Consider the following 27,749-nt stretch of genomic DNA (forward strand, 5'->3'; position numbering starts at 1 on the left):
TGGAAGACGAGATTGGTACGCGAAGCGCTGGCTCCACAGCTGCAAACTTGCGTAGTCAGCACCATCACTGGCGGCATGAGTGCACAAGTCAAATAAGTATCTAGCACTATCGCCTCCTGACTTTCTATAAACACATAAGATCCCTGTCACAGAACAAATCAAGGCAAACATGCAAACAACCCTAAACCAAAATTACCAGTGACTGCCATTCTGTCCTCCTTAAGCGAAGAGTGAGGTGGTTAAAGCAGGTTGATTGTTTTTTAAGATGATTTCAGCCAGGTGCAAGGCTATCTGCAGAAATGTGCTTTGCCCACGTGGATCGCATGGACACTAATTACTAAGGGCTAAGGAGCTGAGAAACGTGCAGCCGCGGAGGTTGGCCGCCCCACGGGGAATAAGCTGGCACCTCTAGAAATAAAGCTCTGCAGCCAATGCGGCGCCTCGGGCCGCGGGATTGGCGGCCTCGGTTGTGACGCGACCTGGGAGGGCCGATTTGCGACGGAGGCAGCGGGTCCGGGTCGGGGGACCTGAGAGGGAGCCGAGAGGTGATCACCGCAGCGCTGCGCCAGGGACCGCGCGATTCCTCCCCCACGCATCTGGCCAGCGTCCCTGGGCCGCGGCACCGGATCCCGGCGGGGGTGTGGACCCAGGGCCCGCTCTCCCCGGCGCGGCCACGGGCCCCCAGCGTGCGAGCGCCTAGGGGATGCCGAGGTTTGGCGGGCGCGGGACCAATATGGGCAGGGCCGAGGCTGGATTCTCCCTCTCGCTGTGCCTAGACTGTACTCCTGCTGCGGTTCCGGCAGAGAGGGCGGGGAGAGCAGCGGCGGGAGATGCGACGAGCACGCGGGCCCTGGGGTAGATGCAACACATGAGAGGGGATCCAAGTTGCTTGGGTCGGCCCCGCAGCGACCTGAACCCGCGGGAGGGGTGTGCGGAGCGCTGGGCTGTGCTCCGGCAACTTCACTCCTCCCGCCGCCGCTGGGGAACGTAGTGGGGGGAGACGGAGTGGGCTAGGCGAGGGGTTCTCAATGCGTTCTTCCAAGAAAACTTTTTCTCCCTTGAACATGAAGGAATACGTGCTCACCGTAGAAAATTGGGAAAACATGGGATATTATTGTGTAAAAAATGGGGGCTGACGCGTGGGAGTCACTCCTGGGGCGAGGGGACTGCGATTTGCTGTGCTAACCGCAGCCGGGGGCGAGCGGCGGGCGGCGCTGCCCTGGGGGCCCGGAGGGGCGGAGAGCCACGCGGCGCCGAGGGCTGAGATTTGAGGAAGTGGGAGCTGCCCGGGCGGGGGCGTCCCGCTGAGAGTCCGCCACGCAGTGTTTGTTTCCTTTCACTTCCTGCGGCAGCTGCTCAAGATGAGGAGGTGCGCGGGGCCGGGGCGGAGCGCTCGCGTTCCCTGCGTGTGAGCCCCCACCCATCCCCGGCGCCAGCGCTTCCCCGACCACTTGGGTTCGGCTATGCGGGAGCCGTGAGGAGGAGGCTTGCAGTCGTGGACCTGAGACCTCGGGAGGTCATGCTGGCTTGCTTTTAAGTGGCTTGGGGAAAGTGAAGAAACCCCAAAATGGAGGACTTTGCTACCAGAACCTACGGCACCAGTGGCCTGGACAACAGACCTCTGTTTGGGGAGACGTCCGCCAAGGTGAGTGCGGATTGTGACTCCAGACTGGGATGGGGGTGTGTCTGCCGCCTGCCCTCCCGCCGAGTCCGGGCTGCGTCCTTCTGCGGCTCCTAAAAGCACTTTTAGGGAGGAAGCTGGTTTTGCAGTCCCGCTTCCCTCTCAAGATGTTTGCCCGGCCAATCGTCGCTTGCTTTGGGACATGGTTGGCTAAGAGCCTTGAAGGCTGGCGTGGAGAAAAGTTCAGAAAGTTCGGGGTTGTTGGAAGCCCTTCTGGGGAGTGCGGAACCCCCTCCGGAGGGGAGGTTGATTTAGTGGTTGTACAGCTGCACTCTCCAGCAGGAGTACTGACCCTCCAGAGGCTTCAGGTGTGCGCCCAAAGCTTCCTAAGAGACCCGAGAAGGGGTGCTTCTGATTCCTGTTTACATAGAACTCTTAAGGGTTCATTGCTGAGCAGTGAAGCAGCCAAGCCAGGAAAGGGGAGAGGCTTGAGGTGAGGGAGGGGTTCTTGAATGATGGCTTCCATTCCAGGAAGTGATCAAAGGGTCCCTGAACCCAAACAGGCTATCGCACATTATTCTAGGCTTTTAAATGTATAACACGTTTTAAAAAGGATTAATTATGTGATGTCCTGGGCCAACAATTGAGGAGAGATCTTTTTCTATCGTAAGCATTAACTTTCTGAGTAGTTTGGGCAAGATCTGCCTGGTTTATTTTTTCACCTAAAAGTGGCATTGGTTGGCTGGTCCCAGTGCAGTGGTGTTGACAACTAATTGATCACAGCCCGTTACAGATTTCTTTGTTCCTTCTCCAATCTCCCTGCTTCACTTGACTGGCCTAAAAGAAGGAAGAAAAAAAAAAGTGGCATTGGTGATCTTTGATCTCTGATAAAGTGCTTTCAGCTCTGGAAAGGTAATGCACGTGTAGAGTCCAGAGCTTCCGGGATTTCTTAGTTTTGGCAGGAGCCCTCCAGCAGACAGGATAGGGAACTGGTACACCTGGCAGTCTGGGGAATAGCCCTGAATTTGGAAGCTATGAGGCTGCCACAGGACTTTATTTTTTAAACTCCACGTGGATTTTACTTTCTTTTCTCAAAATGTTTTAATATGAAAGCGTTTTAAACTCGATCTCCGGGAAGATGCACCTTGTTCATCTTGTGGCTTTGTGTAATCCCAGCCCACAGTGCTCCTGGTTTGAGACGCATACCTCCTCCAGTAGATGTTCCATCTTAGGCAAACGTTATTGAGCATTATGTACTTGGCCCTGGGAAGCCAAGGAACCCTGTCAGGTGGAGAAAAAAATGTAGACAAATGTGATGTGGTTGGATCAGTGCTACGACACGGACATGTTAGGGTACGGACAAGAACTGGTTGCTTTTGTATGGGAAATTTGTCCATCTGTCCCAAGAGCTAAGAGAGTGCCTCCCCAGCGTGCCTCAGCACATAGATTGGGGTTCTGGGTGATCCAGACCTTTGACCTCTTTTAACTCATAGCTCTTGTAATTATAGAGGTAGATGACTTGGTAATGGACTTGTCCATTTATGCAGACACTTAGAAACATTGATGTTTTCTGAACAGCTTGGGCCAAAACGTCCAATGATTTAAGTTTCCCATTGCCCATGATCCATTTGAAACCCATTCAAGAACTTTACTATTCCAAACGTATCTTTTATTGCATACTTACTTACTACAAGAATATATCGCACTGGGATTATTCAGGAAACCTTAGGGCATCGTAACAATAGCTTCGGCTATTCAGAGAAAAAAGTTAATATATATTAATTCCTGATCTCTCAAAATTTATCCCTTTAGCTCCCTCTGTGAAGTTGACAGGGTGATTGGACACAGATAAATTCTACAGAATGGAGAAGGGAGAGAGACCCCTGGTCTGAAGTGGGAGAAAACATGTATCTTATAAATGGAGATGCCACATCTGAGAGAGGAGAGGCCTCCATATGTGTTCACAGCAAGTGAAGATTTGAGGGCCTGAGGAGGGTAAGGCTCAGGAATGGAGCCTCAATAGTGAAAGGGTAGGACACATTACAGTGGAGCCATTTCCACAGAGGACAGCAACTGCTAGAGCAGGGTCCTGGGGACACTGAGAAACCCATCACTTGCTCTTGTGTGTGGGTGTCTGCAGCTTGCTGTTTTACATGCCAGGAAACGACACAATAGCCACTTCACAGTGGAAAGTTGCTGTTAGTGAACTACAAGTTCTGAGAACATCGAGAAAGAGTAAGAGCCCAGTTCCTATCCTAGTCTCACAGGTGGTTTCCTGTGCATTTTGTAATCTTACTTGCTTTATGAGAACTGACACAGCCTCTCAACTTTAGGTGCAAACTCTAAGGCAAAAAGAACTGAAGCTCAAAGAGCAGAATCTAGAGTATGTTTGTGTTTCCTGAGTGCCAGGCAACATGGTGGGCATTCAGCTTTACCTTGTTTGATCATCAAATTCCTTTGTCAGATGGGTGCTCTTATTTCTGTTATACAGCTAATGAAGTGGAACCCTCAGAGAGAGTTACGTGTTCAGTCATACAAGTAGTTTCCTCTGGTAATGCTTCACCAACTCCCTTTCATGAGTTGAATAGTGAAGTCAGTAATTAGGCAGTTTTTGCTTCTCAAAGCACTCCAGACATCTGCATACCTGTTGCCCTTTCACAGAATATAGGGGTTGAAGTGGTTTGCCCCAAGTCGTGAGGTGAGTGTGAGATAATGAAATCTATTATAGAACAATGACTATTAATATATAACTAAGTTGGCCTTGAGCAGCACCCTCTTGGGGAATCCCTGAAGGAACTTTTTTTTGCCTTTATGTGTGCTGAGTGCACATAGTGATTTCAGTTACTGAAATCTCAGATTTATTCAATCTTTAGCATGAGAATTGTTCATTCTAAGTTATTCCTATTTAGGAATAGCTTTACAGGCATAGTCATGGAGAGAAAGGCAAAGTGAAACAGTTCTCTATTGTTCCATAAATATCTAAGGGATTTTTTTGTCTTTGAGGCAGGGTCTCACTTTGTCACTCACATCGGAGTGCAGTGGCCTGATCACGGCTCACTGCAGTCTTGACCTCCTGGGCTCAAGCGATTCCCCTACTTCAGCTTCCTGAGTAGCTGGGACTATAGGCGCCTTCTACCAAGCCTGGCTAACTTTTTTTTTTTTTTTTTTTTTTTTTTTTGAGACGGAGTCTCGCTCTGTCGCCCAGGCTGGAGTGCAGTGGTGTAATCTCGGCTCACTGCAAGCTCCGCCTCCCTGCAAGCTCCGCCTCCCAGGTTCACGCCATTCTCCTGCCTCAGCTTCTGGAGCAGCTGGGACTACAGGCACCTGCCACCACACCTGGCTAATTTTTTTGTATTTTTAGTAGAGATGGGGGTTTCACCGTGTTAGCCAGGATGGTCTCGATCTCCTGACCTCGTGATCTGCCCGCCTCGGCCTCCCAAAGTGCTGGTATTACAGGCGTGAGCCACCATGCCTGGCCCTTTTTAATTTGTTGTAGAGATGGGGCTTCCTATATTGCTCAGGCTGGTCCCAAACTCGTGGCCTCAAGCGATCCTCCCACCTCAGCCTCTCAAAGTTCTGGGATTATAAGCGTGAGCCATCGCGCCTGTCCTAGGGATTATTGACAAAAAAGGAAAGGTGTTCATCTTTTGTAAGAAACATAGACCTCATTCCTTAATACCTATGGAATTTTCATGTTAGGTTGGCTATCTTATGAATCTTAGTTTGAATGCCCAGATGCTTTTTACATCTTTTTTAAACCATTCCCAAGTTTTGTGCTATAGTACTTCTCTTTCAGGTGAAAAATATGGCACAGATACCAAGATGATAAGAAATATCTGAAGTTTCCAAGCCTGTGTTATGGCTTAGCATTTTCTAAAAGAGTGCTGTCCAGTAGAAATATGATGTGAGCAGCCATATATGTAATTTACATTTCTTAGTAGCCATATGAAAAAGTATAAAGAAACAAGTGAAATATTAATTATTTAACCCCTTATTTCCAAAATATTAATACTATAATTTCAACATATAATCAATATTTAAAAAAAATTTTTTAACTAGGCATGGTGGCTCAGGCTTTTAATCCCAGCACTTCGGGAGGCTGAGGTGGGAGAATCACTTGAGCCCAGGATTTTGAAACCAGCCTGGGCAACAAAATGAGATCCTGTCACACACACACACAAAATTAGCTGGGCGTGGGGGCACCCACCTGTGGTCCCAGCTTCAGGCTCGCACCACTGAACTCCACCCTGGATGACAGAACAAGACTCTATCTCAAACAAAAAAGAAACTGAGATACTTTTACAGTTTTTTTGTGTGAAGCCTTTGAAATCCAGTATGTATTTTACATTAACAGCCCATCTGAATTCACGCTAGCCATGTTTCAGGTGCCCAGTAACCACATATGGCTAGTACAGGCTGATGTCCCAAATCCAAAATTCGAAATGCTCCAAAATCCAAAACTTTTTGAGCACTGACTTGATGCTACAAGTGGGAATTTCCACACAAATGTACTTAACACAAACTTCATTTCATGCACAAAAATTTTAAAAATATAAAACTTGCCTTCCAGGCTATGTGTGTAAGGTGTATATGAAACAAATTTTGTGCTTAGACTTGTGTCCCACCCCGAGATCTCATTATGTATATGTAAATTTTCCAAAGCCCGAAAAAAAATCTGAAATCAGAAACACTTCTGGTCCCAAGCATTTTGGATAAGGGATACCCAACCATTTCAGACAGCTTAGTTTTAAAGCAGCTGAAATGTTATGATGATTCTATAAGTTTGTGAAACATTTTTCTTTATTGTGGGACTTTGGAAGCTTTAATATGCCAATTTTCATTGTGACTCTAGTTGGTGAGGGTGGATGAGTAGCACTTTATAAACTGTTTAGGTAGTGTGGCCTTTTTAGCCCTAGCACAATGCCTTACTCAATTCTTACCTCCAGCTCCCTAGAGCATTCACTAGATAAGTTTCTACAGAATATACTTTGGGAAACATGGTTCAGCGAATCGCCTTCCTCTGCTTTTCCCTCCCATCCTGTCCCCTAGGGTAAACTAAAACCTGGAAATGTTCTCCCCTCTTCTGCCCACAACTATCTTTAAAAGTTTGCTTTAGTACAAGCTTTGGTACACAGTTTGGACAGTCTTTCTCACTGTCTTGTGTTAGAAGACCACTAAATTATTCTCAGGGCTTGTGAGTCAGTCTTGATCTCGACTTGTTAGCTGGCTGTGGTATCATCTGAAGTCAGTTTCAGTCCATCTAGACTGGTGAAACTAGGAGGAGAGGGAGAGAATGGTTTTCTCTGGAGAAAGCAAAGCAGCATCCCATAGCTAGGGCAAATGGGAAAAGGATGAACACTCTCCACTTGGTGCCATGTAGTGCAAACCAGTTTCTAGATCAGCCCACTCTGTGGGTGGTCACTGATCACAAAATAAGTGACTCATCCTCTAAGAAGGGTGGTGACAGTTCTTTCTCCTTTATTCCTTCTTGGATGTAATATATAAAGTCAATGATTTGGGGAGAAGGTACATACACTGAATTCCTCAGTAGATACCATAGTGAGAGGGAGGCCCTCTGTGGAGGGGGCAAGTTTAGTGGGCTCTGAGGCTCAGATCTTTGGTTCCAAAGACAGAAGTATCTTCCTTTATCCCCCTCCCCCCAATAAAAAGGAAAACAAAGATGGTGAGAAGCAAGGGCTTTTTATGATTAGTGTTAGTCAAGCAATTCAAACTTGGAGCATTTGGCCTCTGCAAACAATCATGTAAGATTAGAGTTGCTACTTCATGCCATTTTTGTTGTCGCTTATTTAAGAACAAGGCTCAGTAGGGATGGTAATAAAATAATTTTAAAAAATGCAAAGAAGAGAAAAAGAATAAAGCTATGATTAAGATAGCTGGGTCTGTGCCAGCAGCCCCTTCCTCTGTCTTAGAGCTACCAATGCTGTTCTCTGAGGAGTGCAAGCTTTAGTTTATTTCCTCTAGATAGAGCTTCTAGGTGATCAAGCACAGCCATTTCTCTCAAAGGAGGGTTAGTCACCCAGAGGTGAAACAGTTCTCTTCTCTCCTCTCATTCAGCCTGCCAAAACAACTTTGCCTTTTTTTGTGTGTGCTAGAAAAGTAATTAGGAAAAATAAATGCCATCACTTTTTCTTTAGTACTCTATGTAAGTTTTATCTCTTCCACCCCTAGATCAGTGGACTGTAATCTCTGGGTGTGGGGCCCAGGCACTGGTATTTCTGGAAGGTCCTCAGGGGATGCTGGTGGATAGAAAGGGTTGAGATGCACTGGCCTTACTCTTGCTCTGTGTAAGCCCAGTCCAGGCTAATACCTCTCCATGGACCCCTTTCTTTTAGCTGCCTCTTTGCTCTTCATAAATGCTGTTCTCCTTTCTGCTGTGTCCTCTCTTCTCTAAATATCTGAATTCTGCTCAGTCTGATTCCCTACTTTAGAACCTTCCCTGTAATCCAGTCTCTTCTCACTTTCCTTCTGTGAGCCTGGCTGTCAAAGATGTCCCCTGGCACTTACTCCTTGTGCTGTGAGGGACTCATGTAGGTCTTGTCTCCTAACTATAGAATAAGCTCTTCTTTAATGGTAGGTGCCAGTTTCCTCATTTTTGTAGCCTTTTTAGCCCTAGGGACAATGGCTTACCAAGTTCTTGATTTCATGTATATTAAGTTTTAAGCAAAATGAGAATTTAGCGTTATCAAAAAGTAACCTACATTCTTGGGACATTCTGAGCTCACAGTAGAAGGCAGGGACTGTTTAGAAACCTGGATATGCTAGATATCAAAACAGGAAGTGGTGCTTCAAGCTCTCATGCAATTAAAATCATTTTTCTCTTTCTTTCTGCTAAGCTGTATGTAGCAGAGGCCAGTAGTAAATACAATATTGTATTAAAAAAAAAAACTGAGGTCTGGTCTCTCAGAAGCTGATGGTCTACTGAGTTTTCTCTGGATGTGATTTTTGCTGGTCTTTGGTAATATCCTTTGCTTACTGAATTGAGTCACTTTTTTCTTATAATTGGCTCATAGGCTATGTATGGCCATAGTGACCATATTTTCTGAGTTGCTGAAGGGGACATATGGGTGGATAAACCTCGGTGTCCCTGTGAGAATGGTAGAATGCATTTGAAATTGGGGCTGCCATAGAAATTGGGGCCAGGGTGTGAGGCCAGTCAGCTCTCTCTCAGCTCTGAGGAGCCTGATCTCTCATTGGTAAGATTCCCCCTTAGACATGCTATAAATAGTGCAAATACCATATTAGCTGCCATTTATGGACCCTCTACTGAATGTCAGATACTCTCTTGTAGGGGCTTTCTATGTATTCTCTTCTAATCCTTATTACGACTTCACATGGTAGACATTGTACAAATATGAAAACTAAGGCTTAAAAGTTGTAACTTTTAAAAAACAGGTCCACATGTAGCAGTGGAGGTCATGTGTTTGAGAGAGAATCGAGTGTAAAAGTTGTAAAGGATGGGTGTGCCTGAATTCTCATAAATGCTTTCTCTTGCACCTCCCGTGCTCTTGGCACTGTTCAAAGTCTGGTGTTGCTTTGGGAAGTCTCAGAGCAGCAGTACCTATGGGTCATAATTCACTGCGTCCTAGAGTTAGCCAGTGAGACAAAATGTCTCCACCTGTGTGGCTGCTATACCTCTGGTTGTCTCTAGTGACAGTGCAAGGGGAAGCTCCTGTATAGTCAGAGCCATGCTGCTCTGAGGGACCCATATTAAATCCCTGGACACAGGGCCTGAGGTTTCTTTATTCAGCGGGGCTCAAAATAAACCTTCTTCCACATTTTGCATCCTCTCGTTATGCTTTTTCCTGGCCCCTTAGGCTTCTGACTAGGCCACTTACACAGCTTTCATGGTGAGAAGCTGTCTGCTGTGATTTGGAAGAAGAGAAGCAAAGTCATTTCTGAGAATCAAACTTTTATTTATGGTATTGGGACCCTTAAGTTTGCTTGAGAAATGCAGAACTTTGGAGGCAAAATTGTAGGATGTGGCTCAAGGGTGTGAATCACTCAGTCCAGGTAAACAATGGTAGGAAGTAGCACCCTTTGGGCATTTAATACATGCTGAATGTGTTGCCTTGCTCTTTCCCCATCCCAAGAGAAGATAATCACTGTCTTCAGTGACCTGAGGAACGCGTGGGTAGGGAGGGTAAGTGATGAGTATAAAATGGGATTCAGCCTTTTATAAAAGGAAGAACAAAGTGCCAGGAGGTATTGTTCCTAGACCAAACTGAGGGTCGGGCTGCTATTTCTCATGGCGCAATAATGAGATGCAGTTGAGGAGCTGAATGTTAATAGCTAAGACAATGGGGAAAATGTCCCCAGGGAATTTCAGAGATCTTCACAGCAGCCCCCACACTACAGGCCCAGAGGCCTGTCAGGGATAAATGGTTTTGTGGGTCAGGTCCTGGGCCCCAGTGCCCTGTGTCACAGCTGCTCCAGCTCCAGCTGTGGCTAAAAGGGGCCAAGATATAGCTTGAGCTGTTGCTTAAGAGGGTCCAAGCCCCAAACCTTGGTGGCTTCCACGTGGTGTTGGGTCTGTGGGTGCACAGAAGGCAAGAGTTTGGGAGCCTCCGCCTAGATTTCAGAGGATGTATGGAAATGCTGGGATGTCCAGAAGTCTGCTGCAAGGGGGAGCCATTATGGATTGCATTGTATGCCTGGAAAAGCCACAGACACTCAGCGCCAGCCTGTGAAAGCAGCTGTGGGGGCTGTACCCTGCAGAACCACAGGGGTGGAGTTACTCAAGGCCTTGGGAGCCCACTCCTTGCATTAGTGTGGCCTAGATGTGAGACATAGAGCCAAAGGAGGTTATTTTGGAGCTTTAAGACTTAATGACTGCCCTGCTGGGTTTTAGACTTGCATGGGGCCTATAGCCCCTTCATTTTGGCTGATTTTCTCCCTTTTAGAATGGGTCTGTTTACTCAATGCCTGTAACCCCCATTGTATCTTGGAAGTAACTAACTTGTTTTTGATTTTACAGGCTCATAGGTGGAAGGGACCTGCCTTGTCTCAGATGAGACTTTGGACTTGGACTTTTGAGTTAATGCTGGAATGAGTTAAGACTTTGGGGGGACTGTTGGGAAGGCATGATTGGTTTTGAAATGTGAGAAGGACATGAGGTTTCGGAGGGCCCAGGGGCTGAATGATACGGTTTAGCTGTGTCCTTACCCAAATCTCATGTCAAATTGTAACCTCCACATGTTGAGGGGGCAGGGAGGGACGTGATCGGGTCATGGGGGCAGTTTCTAATGGTTTAGCACCATCCTCCAGTGCTGTCTCATGAACGAGTTCTCATGACATCAGATGGCTTAAATGCATGTGGCAGTTCCCTGCTCCCGCGCGCTCCCCCCGCCCTCCCCATCTGTCCCCCCCTCCCCTGTCTCTCTCTCTGTCCCCCCTCCCCCTCCTCTGTCTCTCTCTGTCCCCCCTCCCCCTCCTCTCTCTCTGTCCCCCCTCCCTTTCCTATCTCTCTCTCTCTGTCCCCCCTCCCCCTCCTGTCTCTCTCTGTCCCCCCCTCCTCTGTTTCACTGTCCTCTCTGTCTCTCACTGTCTCTCTCACCGTCTCTCACTCTCTCACTGTCTCTCGCTCTCTCACTGTCTCGCTCTCTGTCTCGCTCTCTCACTGTCTCTCGCTCTCTCACTCTCTCACTGTCTCTCGCTCTCTCACTGTCTCTCGCTCTCTCGCTCGCTCTCTCACTCGCTCGCTCTCCCGCTCTCTCTCGCTGTCTCTCGCTTTCGCTCTGTCACTCACTCACTCTCGCTGTCTCTCGCTGTCTCTCGCTGTCTCTCGCTGTCTCTCGCTGTCTCTCGCTGTCTCTCTCCCTGTCTCTCGCTGTCTCTCGCGGTCTCTCGCGGTCTCTCTCGCGGTCTCTCTCGCGGTCTCTCTCGCTGTCTCTCTCGCTGTCTCTCTCCCTGTCTCTCGCGGTCTCTCTCGCGGTCTCTCTCGCGGTCTCTCTCGCGGTCTCTCTCGCGGTCTCTCTCGCTGTCTCTCTCGCTGTCTCTCTCGCTGTCTCTCTCGCTGTCTCTCGCTGTCTCTCGCTGTCTCGCTGTCTCGCTGTCTCTCGCTGTCTCACTGTCTCTCGCTGTCTCACTGTCTCTCGCTGTCTCACTGTCTCTCGCTGTCTCTCTGTGTCTCACTGTCTCTCAGTGTCTCACTGTCTGTCTCACTGTCTCTGTCTCTGTCTCTCTCACTCTTTCACTCTCTTTCACTCTCACTGTCTCACTCTTTCGCTATGTCTCTCTCTCTTTCCCACCTCTCTTCCCCTCTTCTTTCCCCCTCAACCTCTTCTCCCCAGTTTCTCTCATTCCCACACTTTCCCACCCCCTCATGCTGCCATGTAATATGTGGCTTGCTTCCCCTTCCCATTCCACCATGATTGTAAGTTTCCTGAGGTCTCCCCAGCCATGTGGAACTGTTATTCAGTTAAACCTCTTTTCTTTATAAATTACCCAGTCTCAGGTAGTTCTTTCTAGTAGTGTGAGAATGGATGTAAAGGCTTCAAGGGTAGGACTGGGAACCTGAGGAGAGCTGGAGCTTCAAACCACTTCCCGGAGAGAAGCAGGGGCGGTCCACCCAAAATAAGAGGCCATGGAAATACAGTGAAGGCCCAGGTGAGGACAGAAAACATGAATTTGTAGTAAGCCCAGTCAGTGTGTTATTTCAACTAATATTATCTGTCCTGCTAGCCATTGTGGTTGGCAGAGGGATATGGCCAAGGCCATCACCTAGCCATACGGTGGCACCTTTGTACAATCGGAAGGGTATTTATACCCTGGGTAGTGGGAGCCCTCATAAACATGTGGCTTGGCTTTGTCTGAATTAGAAAAATGTGCTGTTGCCTCTGGGTAGATGCAGGCTGATGCCAGGGTGCAAAACTTGGAAAGTGCAACATTGGGCTGAACTTCAGCTATATAGCCATGTATGGTGGCCCAAAATTCAACAGTGAACAAGGAAGACATGGTCCTTACCTTCCCAGACCTTCCAAGGTAGAGGAAGAGACAGAGGAGTAAACTGACATATGTAGTTAGGACAGCTTAAAGACTTCAGAGCAAGGCCTATTGCTGGTATCTAGACGTGGTTGGAGGTTTGGGGGTGACCTGGAGCTGGGTTTTCAAAGAAAGTTTCAGAACTGTACCCTGCAAAGCACAGGGGCAGAGCCGCCCCAAACCATGGGAACCTACCTCTTGCATCAACATGATCTGGATATGAGACATTGGAGCTTTAAAAATTGACTGCCCTAGGCCGGGCATGGTGGCTCACGCTTGTAATCCCAGCACTTTGGGAGGCCGAGGCGGGCGGATCACGAGGTCAGGAGATCGAGACCACGGTGAAACCCTGTCTCTACTAAAAATACAAAAAATTAGCCGGGCGTGGTGGCGGGTGCCTGTAGTCCCAGCTACTTGGAGAGGCTGAGGCAGGAGAATGGCATGAACCCAGGAGGCGGAGCTTGCAATGAGCCGAGATTGCGCTACTGCACTCCAGCCTGGGCGACAGAGCGAGACTCTGTCTCAAAAATAATAATAATAATAAAAATAAAAAAAATTGACTGCCCTGCTAGTTTTTGGATTTGCATGGGGCCTGTAGCCCCTTTGTTTTGGCCAGTTTTTCTGATTTTGTAATGTGTGTATTTACCCAATGCCCATACTCCCATTGGGCATACTTCCCATCTAGGAAGTAACTAACTTGCTTTTGATTTTACAGACTTATAGGTGGACTTGTCTCAGATGAGACTTCAGACTGTGGACTTTTGAGTTAATGCTGAAATGAGTTAAGACTTTAGGGACTGTTGCAAAGACACGATTGGTTTTGAAATGTGAGGACATGAGATTTGGGAGGGGCCAGGGATGAAATTATATGGTTTGGCTGTTATCTCTACCCAAATCTCCTCCTGAATTGTAGCTCCCATAATTCCCATGTGTTGTGAGAGGGACCCGGTAGGAGATGATTGAATCATGGGGGTGGTTTCCCCCATACTGTTCTTGTGGTACTGAATAAGTCTCACGAGCCCCGGCTGAGTACACAGGGGCATGAGCTCTATTAGGATGCAGTTTGCTCATGTGGAACAGCTTCCAGGGGTAGGATGTCTGACAGAGGAGGACACTTGCAGGTGTGAGGTCTAACCTGGAAATAGGATTGAGCACCTGGTAAGGGATGTGGGTCTATAAGACTCCCTGTGATGCTGTCTGAGGAGAAAGACTTTTGTGGAATCACATAGAAAGTTTAGAAGTGACACCAAAAATGGAGTTCTCAATCTTCCTCCACCCTCTACCCTGCCTTCTCCCTCAAGAATGTAGTAGGGAATGTCTTCATGGCATTGTCCATCCAGGCTTTTGCTTTTCTGCAAGGACTTTTCTCTGTTTTGCCTTGCCCCTCTCTGGGAGTGTTGGGGAGCATTGCTGAAGGATTAATTTGTCAGCTGGAGTTCAGAGTTGTGATGCCTTATAAATCAGTCCTTGGTCCTGCCCTAGCAGAAAGTAACTGGGCTTCTACTCAGGAAAACCTGGACCTCAGAGATCCCCACTGTTCACCATTGATATTTCTTTGGGAACAACAGAGCCTAGCCTGGGAGGTATCTGTTAGGGTGTTGCACCTTTGTGGCTGGCAGACCGTGACCTCTTGGTCTGCAGGATCAGGCCACAGCTTCCGTGGTGTTGTTGCATGCCTGCCCTGCAGCAGTGAGGCACATTATGTTCCTATCGATAGGCCAGGCCCCAGATAAGTGGTAAGATGAGATGAATGGTCTCTACTGGTGAGAGGCATTCTAAAGAAAATACTGTTGGCCATTTCTGCTTTGAGTCTTTCGTTTAACGAACATTCATTGAGTACTTACAGCGTGCCACACTGTCAAGAAGGAAAACAAGTGTAGTAGTTCCCACTAATCCACAGCTTCACTTTTCTAGGCTTCAGTTACCTGTGGTCAGCTGTGGTCCAAAAATATTAAATGGAAAACTTTAGAAATAATTTGTAAGTTTTAAACTGTACACTGTTCTATGTAATACGATTAACTCTCATTCTGTCCTGCTCCTGCTGGGGACGTGAATCATCCCTTTGTCCAGTAAATGCTACCTGCCCATTAGTCATACTTAGTAGCCATCTCTGTTATGACTGAAAAAACAGTATGTGTAGGGTTTGGTACTATTTGTGGTTTCAGGCATCCACTGATGGTCTTGGAGTGTATTCCCTACCAGTAAGGGGGACTTCTTGTAGACTGTCTTTCCCACTGTTAACTGCCAGTGTGGGACACAAGCAATACATTTTGATGCAGTTAAGTGTAAAGACTGAGCAAAGTCATGTGGGTGCTCTGAGGGAAGGTGCTCAGGGTGGTGTCCAGAAAGGATTTACAGTGAAGTTGATAGTGTTGAGTTCTGAAGGATGATGATATGGTTTGGCTGTGTCCTCACCCAAATGTCATCTTGAATTTTAGCTCCCATAATTCCCACGTGTTGTGGGAGGGACCCGGTGGGAGATAATTGAATCATATGGGCAGTTTCTCCCCTACTGTTTTTCTGGTAGTGAATAAGTCTCATGAGATCTGATGATTTTATAAGGGGAAGCCCCTTTCGCTTGGCTGTCATTTTCTGTCTTGCCTGCCACCATGTAAGACGTACCTTTTGCCTTCTGCCACTTGAAACTGAGTCCATTAAACCCCTTTTTCTTTATAAATTACCCAGTCTCAGGTATGTCTTTATCAGCAGTGTGAAAACGGACTAATACATAAATTGGTACCAGGAACGGGGTGCTGCTGTAAAGATACCCAAGAATGTGGAAGCGACTTTGGAACTGGGTAACAGGCAGGTTGGAATAGTTTGGAGGGCTCAGAAGAAGATAGGAAAAGTTTGGAACTTCCTAAAGACTTGGAAGGGCTCACAAGACAGAAGATGTGGGAAAGTTTCCTTCTTAGAGACTTGTTGAATGGTTTTGACCAAATGTTGATAGTGATATGGACAATAAGGTTCACGCTGAGGTGGTCTCAGATGGAGATGAAGAACTTGTTGGGAACTGGAGTAAAGGTGACTCTTCTTATGTTTTAGCAAAGAGACTGGTGGCACTTTGCCCCAGCCCTAGAGATTTGTGGAACTTTGAACTTGAGGGAGATGAGTTAGGGTATCTGGCAGAAGAAATTTCTAAGCAGCAAAGCATTCAAGAGGTGACTTAGGTGCTGTTAAAAGCATTAAGCTTTAAAAGGGAAACAGAGCATAAAAGTTTGGAAAATTTGCAGCCTGACAATGTAATAGAAAAAAAAAATTCCTGAGGAGAAAATTTGCAGCCTGACAATGCAATAGCAAAAAAAAATTCCTGAGGAGAAATCTAAGTCAGCTGTGGAAATTTGCATAAGTAATGAGAAGCCAAATGTTAATCCCCAAGACAATGGGGAAAATGTCTCCAGGGCATGTCAGAGACCTTTGAGGCAGCCCCTCCCATCACAGGCCTAGAGGCCTAAGAGGAAAAAATGGTTTTGTGGGCTGGGCCCAGGCCCCCCCTGCTGTATGCAGCTTAGGGACTTGGTGCTATGTGTCCCAGCAGCTCTAGCCATAGCTAAAAGGGGCCAAGATACAGCTCAGGCCATGACTTCAGAGCTGCACGTGGCAATTTCTATGTGGTGTTGGGTCTGCGGGTGCGCAGAAGTCAAGAATTGAGGTTTGGGAACCTTTGCCTAGATTTCAGAGGACATACGGAAACACCTGGATGTCCAGGCAGAGGTTGCTGCAGGGCCAGGGCCCTTGTGGAGAACCTCTGCTAGGGCAGCATGGAAGGGAAATGTAGGGTTGAAGCTCCCATACAGAGTCCCCATGGGGCATTGCCTAGTGGAGCTGTGAGAAGGCCACCATCCTTCAGATGCCAGAATGGTAGATTCATCGAAACTTGCTCCATGTGCCTGGAAAAGCAGCAGACACTCAAGGCCAGCCTGTAAAAGCAGCTGGGAGGGAGGCTGTACCCTGCAAAGCCACAGGGGCAGAGCCACCCAAGACCATGGGAACCTACCTCTTGTATCAGCATGACCTACATGTGAGACATTGGAGCTTTAAAAATTGACTGTCCTGCTGGTTTTTTGATTTGCATGGGGCTTGTAGCCCCTTTGTTTTGGCCAGTTTTTCTGATTTGGAATGTGTGTATTTACCCAATGCCTGTACCCCCATTGTATCTAGGAAGTAACTAACTTGCTTTTGATTTTACAGACTCATAGGTGGACTTGTCTCAGATGAGACTTCGGACTGTGGACTTTTGAGTTAATGCTGAAATGAGTTAAGACTTTGGGGGACTGTTGCAAAGGCATGATTGGTTTTGAAATGTGAGGACATGAGATTTGGGAGGGGCCAGGGATGAAATTATATGGTTTGGCTGTGTTTCCACCCAAATCTCCTCCTGAATTGTAGCTCCCATAATTCCCATGTGTTGTGGGAGGGGCCCGGTGGGAGATGATTGAATCATGGGGGTGGTTTCCCCCATGCTGTTCTTGTGGTAGTGAATAAGTCTCATGAGATCTGATGATTTTATAAGGGGTTTCCCCTTTTGCTTGGCTCTCATTTTCTCTCTTGCCTGCCATCATGTAAGATGTGCCTATCACTGTACGCCATGATTGTGAGGCTACCTCAGCTATGTGGAACTGTGGGTCCATTAAATCTCTTTTTCTTTACAAACTACCCAGTTTTGGATATGTCTTTATCAGCAGTGTGGAAACTAATACAGATGAGTAGTCAAAATTGGGAGTAGCATTTTAACCATGCCAGAGCTTGCTTTTTTGGGAAATGAGTTGACATTATGCCTTTGGGATTTTTTTATGGACCAATATAAGAAATGATTGTGTATGAATTATCTATATTTTCTGTGTCCCTAGATTTGTCCTGACTCATGGGACAAATTCTTTTTGGAGCCAGGACAATTTCGACTCTAATTATCCAGTATGCTTACTTTTATTATTAGTTAGAACTTAAAATTCTGTTGTACTTCCCACTTGGCTGTCAGACATCTTCATACAAACATTTGTGTTTAAATGAGAAATGTTTTTTAAGACAATTTTTTTTTTTTTTTTAAGATTCTCATTCTATCCAGGCTGGAGTGCAGTGGCGTGATCCTTGCTCACTGCACCCTTGACCTCCTGGGCTCAAGTGATCCTCCCACCTCAGCCTCCCAAGTAGCTGGGACTACAGGCATGTGTCATCAAACCCAGATATTTTTTATATTCTTTTGTAGATAAAAGGTCTCAGTATTTTTCCCAGGTTGGTCTTGAATCCCTGAACTCAAATGATCCTCCCACCTTGGCCTCCCAACGTGCTGAGATTACAGGTGTGAGCCACCATGCCTGGCCTTTGTAAATTCTTTAGCTTCCCCCTCCAACCCCATTCCCCAAAGCCTTTTAGAAATTTTGTCTTGGTCTTTTTATCATTGGTTAGTTAGGTTAGGGTTTTATTATAGTAGCACATGCCCTTGAAATTCATTTTGGAAGTAGGCAAAACATTGCCATGGAAATGGAAGGCTGAATACAATGTCACTTGTAAGCATTCCAAACTGTTTAGAACCAGGATATTTCCAGGGAGCTGAGGAGCTGAGGGCAGAGCTAGCTTTTGGTTATTTGGGATGTTATTGCCAGTTTCCTCCCAGGGCCATTGTTACCACCTGATCATTTGAGTTTGTTTGTCTAGCAGATGCTGGCTAATGACTGACCAGGCAAGTATAGGGGTTCTCTGCCTTTTAATCAGTAGGGGATTAGTCCTTCTCTGGCCCAAGTGCAGTCTGGTGATTCAGAACCATAAAGTGTAAGAACTGAAAGGGACCAGGTATCATTTAGCCCAGTCTTCTCATTTGATAGAGTCAAATGGGTTAAGGAATCCTTTTGAGGTTACAAAGCTAGCTAGTGGCAGAATGAGATGAGAACCTTGGTTTCTAGACTGTGTTAAGGTCCGTATTTATTAGTTTAAGGACTGTTAGACCTTTTGAACTGCTCATTACACTTGTCTTGCGAACAGCATTGGATAGGAGATTTTTTGCCATTACCTAGCTGTGTGACCTTTGGCAAGTCAGTCTTCTGGAACCTAGTTACCCATTGGTAAATGGAGATAACATATTCCTTACTTGCTTTCCACCATTCCAGATACAAACCAGTTGCATATACCTCCATCTTTTTCTCCTTCCTCATTCTAAAGGAAGACAAAGACATGAATCCGTCAGGCCCAGGCTTTTCACTGTGCATTGCATTCCAGCTCCTTTCCTCTCAGCTCTCATGAAACTTGGTCAACAATCTCCATTTGTCCCATTGCTTTTTTGTAACAGCAATGCTTTTTTTCTCCCATGGGTCTTTGTGGAATTCCTTTCATGAACCATCTTTCCTTTCCTTTTCATCTGCTAGTCTTCCTCAGGGTTTTGACTTCTCTGGTCTCTCTTTGACTGCCCAAAGATAGCTCACGTTCTGTCTTCTTAGTGCCCCTCCTGAACTCTGGATAGTGTAAACTTCTGGAAGGTAGAGATGTTTTTATTCACTTTTGTATTTGCATCTGAATTATAGTAATGTTCAAATGCATAAATATATGACTTAAAAGATGATATAGGTGAAATCTCAACTATATATATACACATGTATGTATGCACACAATATCTGTCTTTTATGTTCATGTATATATGAATTCAGACTATCTCTAAACCTGTTGCAGAATATTTTGTCTCTGGGAAGGAAATCCTAAATCTGTATCCTGTCCTCTCAGCAGGCAAGGATCCAGGCTAATTGCCATCCTTTGTCCTGTCAAGCTTCCTTGTGGAGTGAAAATAAGCCACAGTACAAGGTTTAAAATTCTGGTAGGAGAGACAAGTTATGGTACGTAGAACTAGAGTGAAAATAAAACTAGGGAGGAGACAGAGCTAGTTTCTGTGAGAAATAATTGAGTTAATAGAGACTAGCTGTAGAAGTAGAAATAATCTGAGTTTCAATTTATTCCATAAACAGCAAAGTTTAAATGTAATACTTTTCTCCATGTACTCTAGCTCCAATTTGGAGCATGTATTTCCCGAACTGTCCTTTGAAGTGTTAATTAACTAGCTATTTAATTATTCTCTTATTATCCTCTTTGGAGATTGGGAGCTAGAAGAGCTGCTAAAACCCTGAAAAATAATCTCTAGGCCCAGGGAAGGAGCTCTACCCTGTGATTTGAACTTAATATTTAAAAATGGCTTTAGACTAAACTTTAGAGCACAGCCTCTCTATTTTAAATGTGCACATAAATTACCAGATGCTGTTAAAATGCAGATTCTGATTCATTTGGTCTCAGTGAGGCCTAAGATTCTGCATTTCTTGCAGGTCTCTCAGGTGAGGCCGATGTGCTGGTTCATAGACTACACTTTGAGTAGCAAGTTTAAAACAGAGAGCATTAGAAGTAGGAGGGCTTCTGAAGTTAACTCTGCATACCTAAATGCGTGGTTATGTTGATAGCAGAAGGCCTTGGCTTGGAGAAAGAAAATATTCTGAGAAACACTTCTGCCATGTCCTAAATAGTTCATCCCATCTTGGAAATCTCAGAGGGGAACAATACATTATACATTATAACAATAACTGATCTTCATGAAAATCAGTTGGAATTCTGTTCAGTGACTGTCTAAAAGGTAGGCAGGAAAGTATTCATTAAAATTTAGATATATTTTCATCAGGATGATTAAAATCAGTTATATGGAGAAATTCAACAATGTGGAACAAAGTCACCTATGAGGAAATCTTCATTCTTGAAAGATAAGCACATAGTGTAGTACTTTGCTAATAGGCTTTTTGAGGTGTCATCTGCCACTTGCCATCTTTGTCTAGACCAGCATTAGCACTCTAGGTTGTTCTTTGGGTGAGAAGCATAAATGGGGAAAGGAGGCCTGGCATTGAATCTTGTCTTTATCACTTAATGGTATTGAGATCTTGGGAGAGTTCTCAGTTTCCCTGAACCTGTTTTGCTACTTGTGAAACAGTCATATTACCATTTCATCCCAGAATTTTTAAGGAGAGGATTGGTGAATGTGCTTGGCATAGTTAATATCCTTTTACCATTATTTTTCTCCTACTTTGATCCTGGTAGGCAACTTGCTGTGTGTCATTTGGGAATTAGTGATATATTGGCTTGACTTCTATTGGTGGGAGCTGTTGTGAGGTATGCAGTGCTTCGTTTTGGAAATCCCTGGCGCTCAGCAGCACATATTCTTGCTTCTCAGAAACAGTGGGGCTCCCATGGATTTTGTCTCTCTACACATTTTATGTTAAACACATACTTATTTGTCCCATATGGGAAGAAGTTAAAGTGAGCGGTGACTTGTCCCTGGGTCCCTTTCCTAACAAGTGGTCCTCAGTTCAGGCTCCTGTGTGCTGCGTAGGCTTCTCTAGCTGAGGTCGTGGTAAGATCTCTTCTGAGTCCTCTGGAGTTACAGTGTGGCTGAAGTCGTTTCTTTTGTTCTGTAACCTTTCAGTTGCAGTGGCCTTGGTCTGGAGAGTTGTGATTTGTCCTTGGTTAGATCACACACATCCAATACTTGGCTTTCTTACTCTTTCCCTCCCAATTTTGCCTGACTCTTAACTTCTGGGTTATCTTTAAAAGCCAACTACTTGGAAATGAGAATTCAGTTGCTGCTCTCTGATTGTTCCTGTGCCCTTCCCATCTCTGAGGTTTTGTTTATTGACGGCATGTTCCATATCCTGCCGTTCTCTGCTCAGACCATTATCAAAACAACATTTAAGACGACTGATTCGTTAAAGACTCAGCTTTGACTTCTCAGAAATAAGACTGCATATCACTATCATACTTTACCTTTTTAGTAGTACCTGAAACTACTTCTAACCAGTGACCTGGATTTAGGAATCTCTGGTTTCAAAATTGCTTTTAACTTGCTATATGAGTCTTAGAAAATAATGTAACCACACTGGGCCTAAATTTACTTTAACCTGTAAAATTAGGATTGGATCAGTTTTTCAAACATTCTTTGTTGGTTGGGGTGGGATGGGAATGACAAGAAAGCTCAGTAGGTAGGTTCTTCATTCAACCAAGATTTTGTTTATATACTAAAGCCTTTCACTATTAAATAACTTGGAAAAACTACTGGACTGGATGGTCTTTTAAGATTGCAAGTGCCAAGCCTTGGCACTCTAGGACCCATCCCTTTTAACAGTAGCGTCTATTTTTAGACTAGACAAGGATACCTAAGCTGTATTACAAATATAGTTCCAGACACATCATAGTACTCTACATCTAGTCTGGTTCCTGATACTTTTAACCAATGCTCTGGCCTGGCCATTCCCGTGGTGCCTGTCCTTCTCCTTTGGCTCATGCTATCCTCAGCAGCACATGCATTATTTGTAAGCCTCCCTTCCCCATTTGATACTACCCAATCAAGACTCTAATATAAATGTTCTGTCCCTTCAAGAAACCTTCCCCAGCTGGCCATTTTCCCAAAGTACATTTTCCACTCTTATGTCTCAGAACACTTTGCTTTGTCTGGTAGTTTTATGTGTAAAGCTCAGAGAAGGACTGGATCTTGGGTTTATTATAAACCATCCAAATGCCTTGCATTGTACTATACTGAAGGTAACATGGATCCAAGTCATATGGCTTAAAAATTCTTTTCTCTTTCAGGATCGAATCATCAATTTAGTTGTTGGCAGCTTAACATCCTTATTGATTCTAGTAAGTATCCTCATTTTGTGCCTCACCCAGGCTCTTAGCCAAAGTTTTGAGAACTTTTATCAATTATGGTTAACTTTCCAAAAAAAAAAAAAAAAGTTAAATAAGTGCTTTTTAATTACCACAAAATTGCAGTTGCTAATTGGAGTAGCTAATTTAATTCTGCCCCACCCCCAGGTTGAATACGTGAAATGGTGCAAGTCAGACAACTTGGTTTTAAGATAATTGAGTTTACCATGTTTTGCCTAGTAAATTTGTAAAAATGTCAGTGGCTAGTAGCCACTTCCTTCTGTCATCTACCATAATTCTGCATTTCTATTAATTTTGTTCCTAAAGAACATATCCATTACCCTTTGGTCAAGTTTTAAAAGATTTGGTCACAGTGTAGTTTTACTGTATACATCCTGCATACAGTATACATCTGGGAGCTATCACAAAATTTTTAAAAGCTGTATTTTCCATAGTTTGACATTTTTCTGGCACATTAAAGAGAATTTTTTTCCATGGCTTTCTTAATGAAAAGATTGCATATAATGCTGCATCTGTTAGAACTACACAATATTAGAAGTCTTTCAGTGTGTTTCATAATGTTATAGCAAAATCAGCTTTGATTATATTCATTTTGCTGGAAATATTTAAAATAACAAAATGGCTAGAACTTTTTCCAGCAGAATCATTAATCCTGGGAGTGAGGTTAAGTTAATGAAGTTATTTTGGGATCAGCTAGTATTACTGATGTTTTCTCTCCTTTCATAAGTAAGGGAAAGGTTGGAAAAGGAGGAAGTACTAAAATAACTCGAACATATTTATAATTACTGTATTAACGTTCTAGAAAGCAAACTTGGTGGCAGATGTAATTTTATAACATGAAGCATTTTGTAGTACTGTTGCCTAGACTCCACTTGGTAATTACCAAGTCTTGGAATTACTATTAAGGCCTTACATAATTTCTCTTCATACAGGTAACGCTGATAAGTGCTTTTGTTTTCCCTCAACTACCTCCAAAACCGTTGAATATATTCTTTGCTGTCTGCATCTCTTTGAGTAGTATTACTGCCTGCATACTTGTAAGTACTGTTGAGAATTTAAACAGTGTTCTTGAGGGTTTAAGTTGCAATGCACAGGACAAAAATTTTCAGCCTTGGGTCTATACAAAAGGGTATCTCTTAATTATATCCTCATCCTCCCCCTAAAAGTACGTTAGAATTCTCAGTAAAATCTGAGTCTTCTCCTTTTCTCCTAAATCCCAAAGTTGTAACCCCAAAGAGAAATTCCACTCCCTTGATAGCTTAAAAAAAAAAAGAATTAGTGGGAAGACGTAGGTGGCCAAAGATTTTAATTCACTTAATTCATGTTCACTCAAGGACTATATAAGGGCCAACAGACTTTGGGAAATGCCAGTTACTGCTAAGGGAAGAGATAGAGCACTCTGGATTTAATTCTAATTATTACAAAATTAGTTCAGTTTAATCTACATGTTTGTCTCCCACAGTGGAGGTATTAACACCAAAACCTCCTCGGAAATCTAAAGCTGCAGTTGTTGTAAAAATGTTTGATTTACTGCAAATGTTTCTTTTATGGTAAAGAAACAAAGATGGTGGTGGCTTCTCAGTGTTCAATCAATCATTCATTAGTTGGCTACATTGTTTCATGTTCCTTTAGAGGCAGAATCAAATGAAAAAACAATTCATGGTAATTTGCTTGAGTTAAAATTAAACCAGGAGACATCTCCAAGTGTTCTAATTCACTGATCCTGCTATATACTCCCATGACCTGAAAAAGAACTAGCCCATCCCACTTTGGGAGCTTTCCTGTTCCCCTAGCTTGAAGCCTAAAGTGACTAACAATGAATTAGTTTAATCCAAATATATTATGGAAGCCCTATTTTGCAGTCTGAACCAATTGTATGAATCATACGAGTCTAAATGTTGTCTTCCTTTCCTGTTAAGTAGTATGCCCAGATATATGTTCTTGGATAGCTTGCCAGATGACTGGTGGAGTATACAGGTGTGAATATAGAGGAAAGTAAACTGAGAAAGTAGGAATAAGTATGATCTTGGATGTGGAAACTCAGAGTAAGAATTAAATTCTGGCTGCACTGGTCTCAGGAATGTAGAGACCTAAGAATATGGAGAATGTCTGTCTCATTTGGGGGAATAAACAAATACTAATGAAATTTGAAATTGGTAGAGAAAATGTTATACTTTAAATTTTAATTGTTTATAAACTTTAATTCTTCTTCTTTTAGATCTACTGGTATCGACAAGGAGACTTAGAACCGAAATTTAGAAAGCTAATTTACTATATCATATTTTCTATCATCATGTTGTGTATATGTGCAAACTTGTACTTCCATGATGTGGGAAGGTGAGGCTGCCAAGAAGTACTTACCAGGACTCTTCAAAATGATACGTTAGGACAGTGAGTAATTTTTGGATAAGGTATGCTGAAGAATCTCCTGCAGAAGTCTGATACATGATTTTCATGTTAATTGTAAATGTTAATTCCCTCTTGCAAGGGAGACATATCCTAGATCACTTTGCTTTTTCTTTAAGGAGCCTTTGCTTTTTCTTTAAGGAGCTGATGTTGCACTTAAACATTCCAACCCTTAAAGCTAAAACAGCACAAAAAAATTTCACTTTTGAAATGAAATTTTTATAACTGTATGGCAAAAGGCTATGTAAAAACAAATCTTGCATTTTAAGACAAATATTCTTTTATTTCTGTTAAACTGAATATACAATTGTTCCCTAGGCAACCAACTTTTGCTTATAACTACAATTTAATTTCACGTTGACAAAACAGACAGTGAAAAGACAACTTTGTGAAGATCTAATTACAATAATAAATAAAATAATTTATACAAGGTTTTTTTTTTTTTTTTCTTGACTTTTCTGTAGGGGTCATATTCATTAAAAAGCCCAAAAGGTTACCTTGCCTTAACCCTTCTGTAGTATAGGAATGATTCTTAGATTTGTTTCCTTTTGTTATAGAAGCAAATACCTGTTTTTTTAAAATTGCCTGAGATGAGAGGTTATATTGTACCCCACCAGCTAACATACTAAGTGGATGACAAACTATTCTCTCGGTAATTTATATAGCAAAACATCTAATAAATGGTCATGGTATCAAGGATAGGTAACATTACTTCCTTCCTCATTTAGTTTTACTTCAAAGTGCTAACTTTGTAAACTAATGACAGTGGTTTCTGAGGGGGTGAAAACTGCTTAGATTCTGGTGGGTTTTGTTACTATGCTTATCCATATTCCCTTTAAAAGTAACAAAAAACCTGTAGTGAATTTTAACTTTTAATGCTTTCCTGTTTACCCTGCCTAAATCAGCTCCCACTGCCAGCAATGGGTTAACCAAATGTAACCACCACAAGACCACCTCCTAGGTCTCTGTACTTGTATGCTGGTCAAGTCTCAAACTTAGTCTTCTTGAAGATCAGAAGATCACTGGTAAGCTCTAGACCATGCTGAAATGACTCATCTGAACTACAACCAGGCTTACTTGAGAGAAGACAGTGCCATGTCTGATCTTTAGAGAAACTGTACTTTAAACCACAGCAGTTAAGCTTTCGTGATTCTAAACTTTTCTTAGTGGCTGTAAACTTTTCTTAGTGGCTGAAGTGAATGAAATTCCTTATTCCCATGTAACATTAAACACAGGGATTTATGCTTAAAACTCCCAGCCTCCAGTCAACTACATACTGTCATAAAACTCAACCTCAGATGTTTAAAGGAGGTAAAAAGTCATAGCAGCAACAATGTGTGTGGCTTAAGCACTGTGGCTATTTAAATTGGTAAATTAAGTCTCTTGGGGGTTGCTCCTATTTCTTTGACGATGTTGTAATTAACTGTGGCTTCTTTGCTGGAACTGCCTATTTCTAAGAATTATTCTAATGACAGTTTACCAAATCTTCTACATCCTTTGAATCTTCTGAAACAGGACTGCCCAAGGATGATCCAATGATATTTGATTCTTCCTGATGATGTTGGAGTATGGGATCTGTAATGAGTTTCAAGTTAGTCTTAAATGTATATATTCTCTAATCCATGTCAAGAATTTAAGGTATTCTGCAACAGTGTAGAAGTTAACAGGACTAGTAGCTTATTGGATCAAGAAAGACTGAAACAAGTGAATTAAATGTCTGATTTTTTCCATCTAAAATTTATCAGGCACCTAGTAAGTATTATATTACAGTACCTGTTAGTGTTGTCAAAGGCAAGACAGATTCAGTATCTATAACATCAGATGCCTGGATAAAGCCATGTGGTGAAGGAACGATAAGTATTGTTTCATCATCAATTGTTTGATCAACTTGTTCTTCTATAGTGGGAGACTCTAAACCCTAAATAACATTTAAAAAAAAAAAGAGATTGACTCATATTCCTTACTAGTTTTCCTTAAAATCCCACGTATAGGCATGTATAGGTTAGACTTAAACATAACCCATTTAAAAATCAGAATATAAAATAAAAAGTTAAGGTCTCACAGGGACAAAAGATGACCTCACAATCTAACATACCTTTAACAAAAGATGAACTCATAAGGACTAGGTCAGTTATAGGTCAGCTGAATATAATAGAAGAAACAATGCTGTTACAGTGTAGGATGATGTTCCCAGGCTGAACCACGAAGATTACTAACCACTCTCAGGAAAATGCTTCTATGGGTTCTAACAAACATTTCTCAATGTATTGTAGGTAAAGAGGGAAAAGTTTTAGTGAGGAACTGTGAAGATAGAACATGGTTTTCTTATTCTTCCTGACTGCCACAGGATCACTGCCTGTCCATTTCTGCCAGCAACAACACTGCTTGTGAGGTGTGAGGTAGGGGTTTGAGCTTAATTTCATGAGTCTAAAGAAAAAAGTTTCCCCAACTGCAGGTTTGAGGCTCAAGGCAATAACCCATTCAGTTGTTCTTAAAGTACAACTTACCTCAGTAACGTAAGCACGGGCTAAATCAGAGGGCGATTCCTCTTGTTTAAGGTCGGTGTCAGAGATTTCTTCTTCTGTTCTGACCATAACACTATTCATCAGTTCTGTGCTATTTTGGTCACTGAATTTGGATACATGAGCATCATTAAATGATGGCTCCACAGTCATCTTAGGGTGATGAATTTCATCTGGGAAAGTGTCTGCTTCTAGGGCATCTGGAGGCTCAGGAAAATCAGATGACTGAATATCACTATCTACTGTCAGTTCTGCTTGGGATATGGTAGAAGTGATGTCCTCTGTGGCAACAGTCTGAATGATGACTCTTGGTGTGTGACACTGCACTGTAACATTATCACTTGTGTTCAACAAATGTTCTGGCTATAAAACATTAAAGAACCTGTTGTAAATCAAATGACATTTATGGGGGTACCTCACTATCTCCCCCCACATCTCTTACCTCTGGAACCGTAAATACTTTTATCACTATTTTTCTAGAACCCCTGTCCTTTACTTGCTAGGGCCTTTGTTATTCT

At 43.6% G+C, this 27,749-nt stretch overlaps 2 protein-coding genes across 18 annotated transcripts in view; one reads left to right on the plus strand and one right to left on the minus strand.

Annotated features, from left to right (window-relative positions):
• Positions 1 to 323: 323 nt before the first annotated feature.
• TMEM243 (transmembrane protein 243) lies at positions 324 to 25,141 on the plus strand. 4 transcript variants are annotated; one of them, XM_055272870.2, is made up of 5 exons: positions 324 to 545; positions 1,353 to 1,645; positions 22,226 to 22,276; positions 23,236 to 23,340; positions 24,522 to 25,141. In XM_055272870.2, the coding sequence occupies exons 2-5, from the start codon at positions 1,568 to 1,570 to the stop codon at positions 24,642 to 24,644; spliced, it is 357 nt and encodes a 118-aa protein (XP_055128845.1). In that variant the 5' UTR covers positions 324 to 545; positions 1,353 to 1,567; the 3' UTR covers positions 24,645 to 25,141. The 4 variants fall into 4 exon arrangements, with proteins under 4 accessions (XP_055128845.1, XP_055128844.1, XP_055128841.1 ...); XM_055272869.2 differs by having other exon boundaries at positions 480 to 711; XM_055272866.2 differs by having other exon boundaries at positions 482 to 711; positions 23,236 to 25,141.
• Positions 24,972 to 27,749, minus strand: part of DMTF1 (cyclin D binding myb like transcription factor 1) — a 43,995-nt gene continuing 41,217 nt past the window's right edge. For 5 of the 14 annotated variants that reach the window (XM_055272863.2, XM_063634866.1, XM_063634876.1 and 2 more), the window contains 3 exons: positions 27,217 to 27,594; positions 26,483 to 26,627; positions 24,972 to 26,284 (listed from right to left, as the gene is read on the minus strand). In XM_055272863.2, coding sequence (XP_055128838.1) covers positions 26,175 to 26,284; positions 26,483 to 26,627; positions 27,217 to 27,594 — 633 coding nt within the window. In that variant the 3' untranslated portion in view covers positions 24,972 to 26,174. Of the gene's footprint in view, positions 27,595 to 27,749 lie in introns of all 14 variants that reach the window. The other 9 variants (XM_055272860.2, XM_055272861.2, XM_063634862.1 and 6 more) reach the window with 3 other exon arrangements.

Source organism: Symphalangus syndactylus, chromosome 3, assembly GCF_028878055.3.
Source record: "Symphalangus syndactylus isolate Jambi chromosome 3, NHGRI_mSymSyn1-v2.1_pri, whole genome shotgun sequence".
NCBI classification, from domain to species: domain Eukaryota; kingdom Metazoa; phylum Chordata; class Mammalia; order Primates; family Hylobatidae; genus Symphalangus; species Symphalangus syndactylus.

Excerpts from the sequence above, each read along its gene's own strand:
- TMEM243 (XM_055272866.2), top strand. The coding sequence starts at position 1,568 with ATGGAGGACTTTGCTACCAGAACCTACGGCACCAGTGGCCTGGACAAC. Across the intron at positions 1,646-22,225 it reads TTGGGGAGACGTCCGCCAAG|GATCGAATCATCAATTTAGT; the intron begins GTGAGTGCGGAT and ends TTTCTCTTTCAG. Across the intron at positions 22,277-23,235 it reads TAACATCCTTATTGATTCTA|GTAACGCTGATAAGTGCTTT; the intron begins GTAAGTATCCTC and ends CTCTTCATACAG.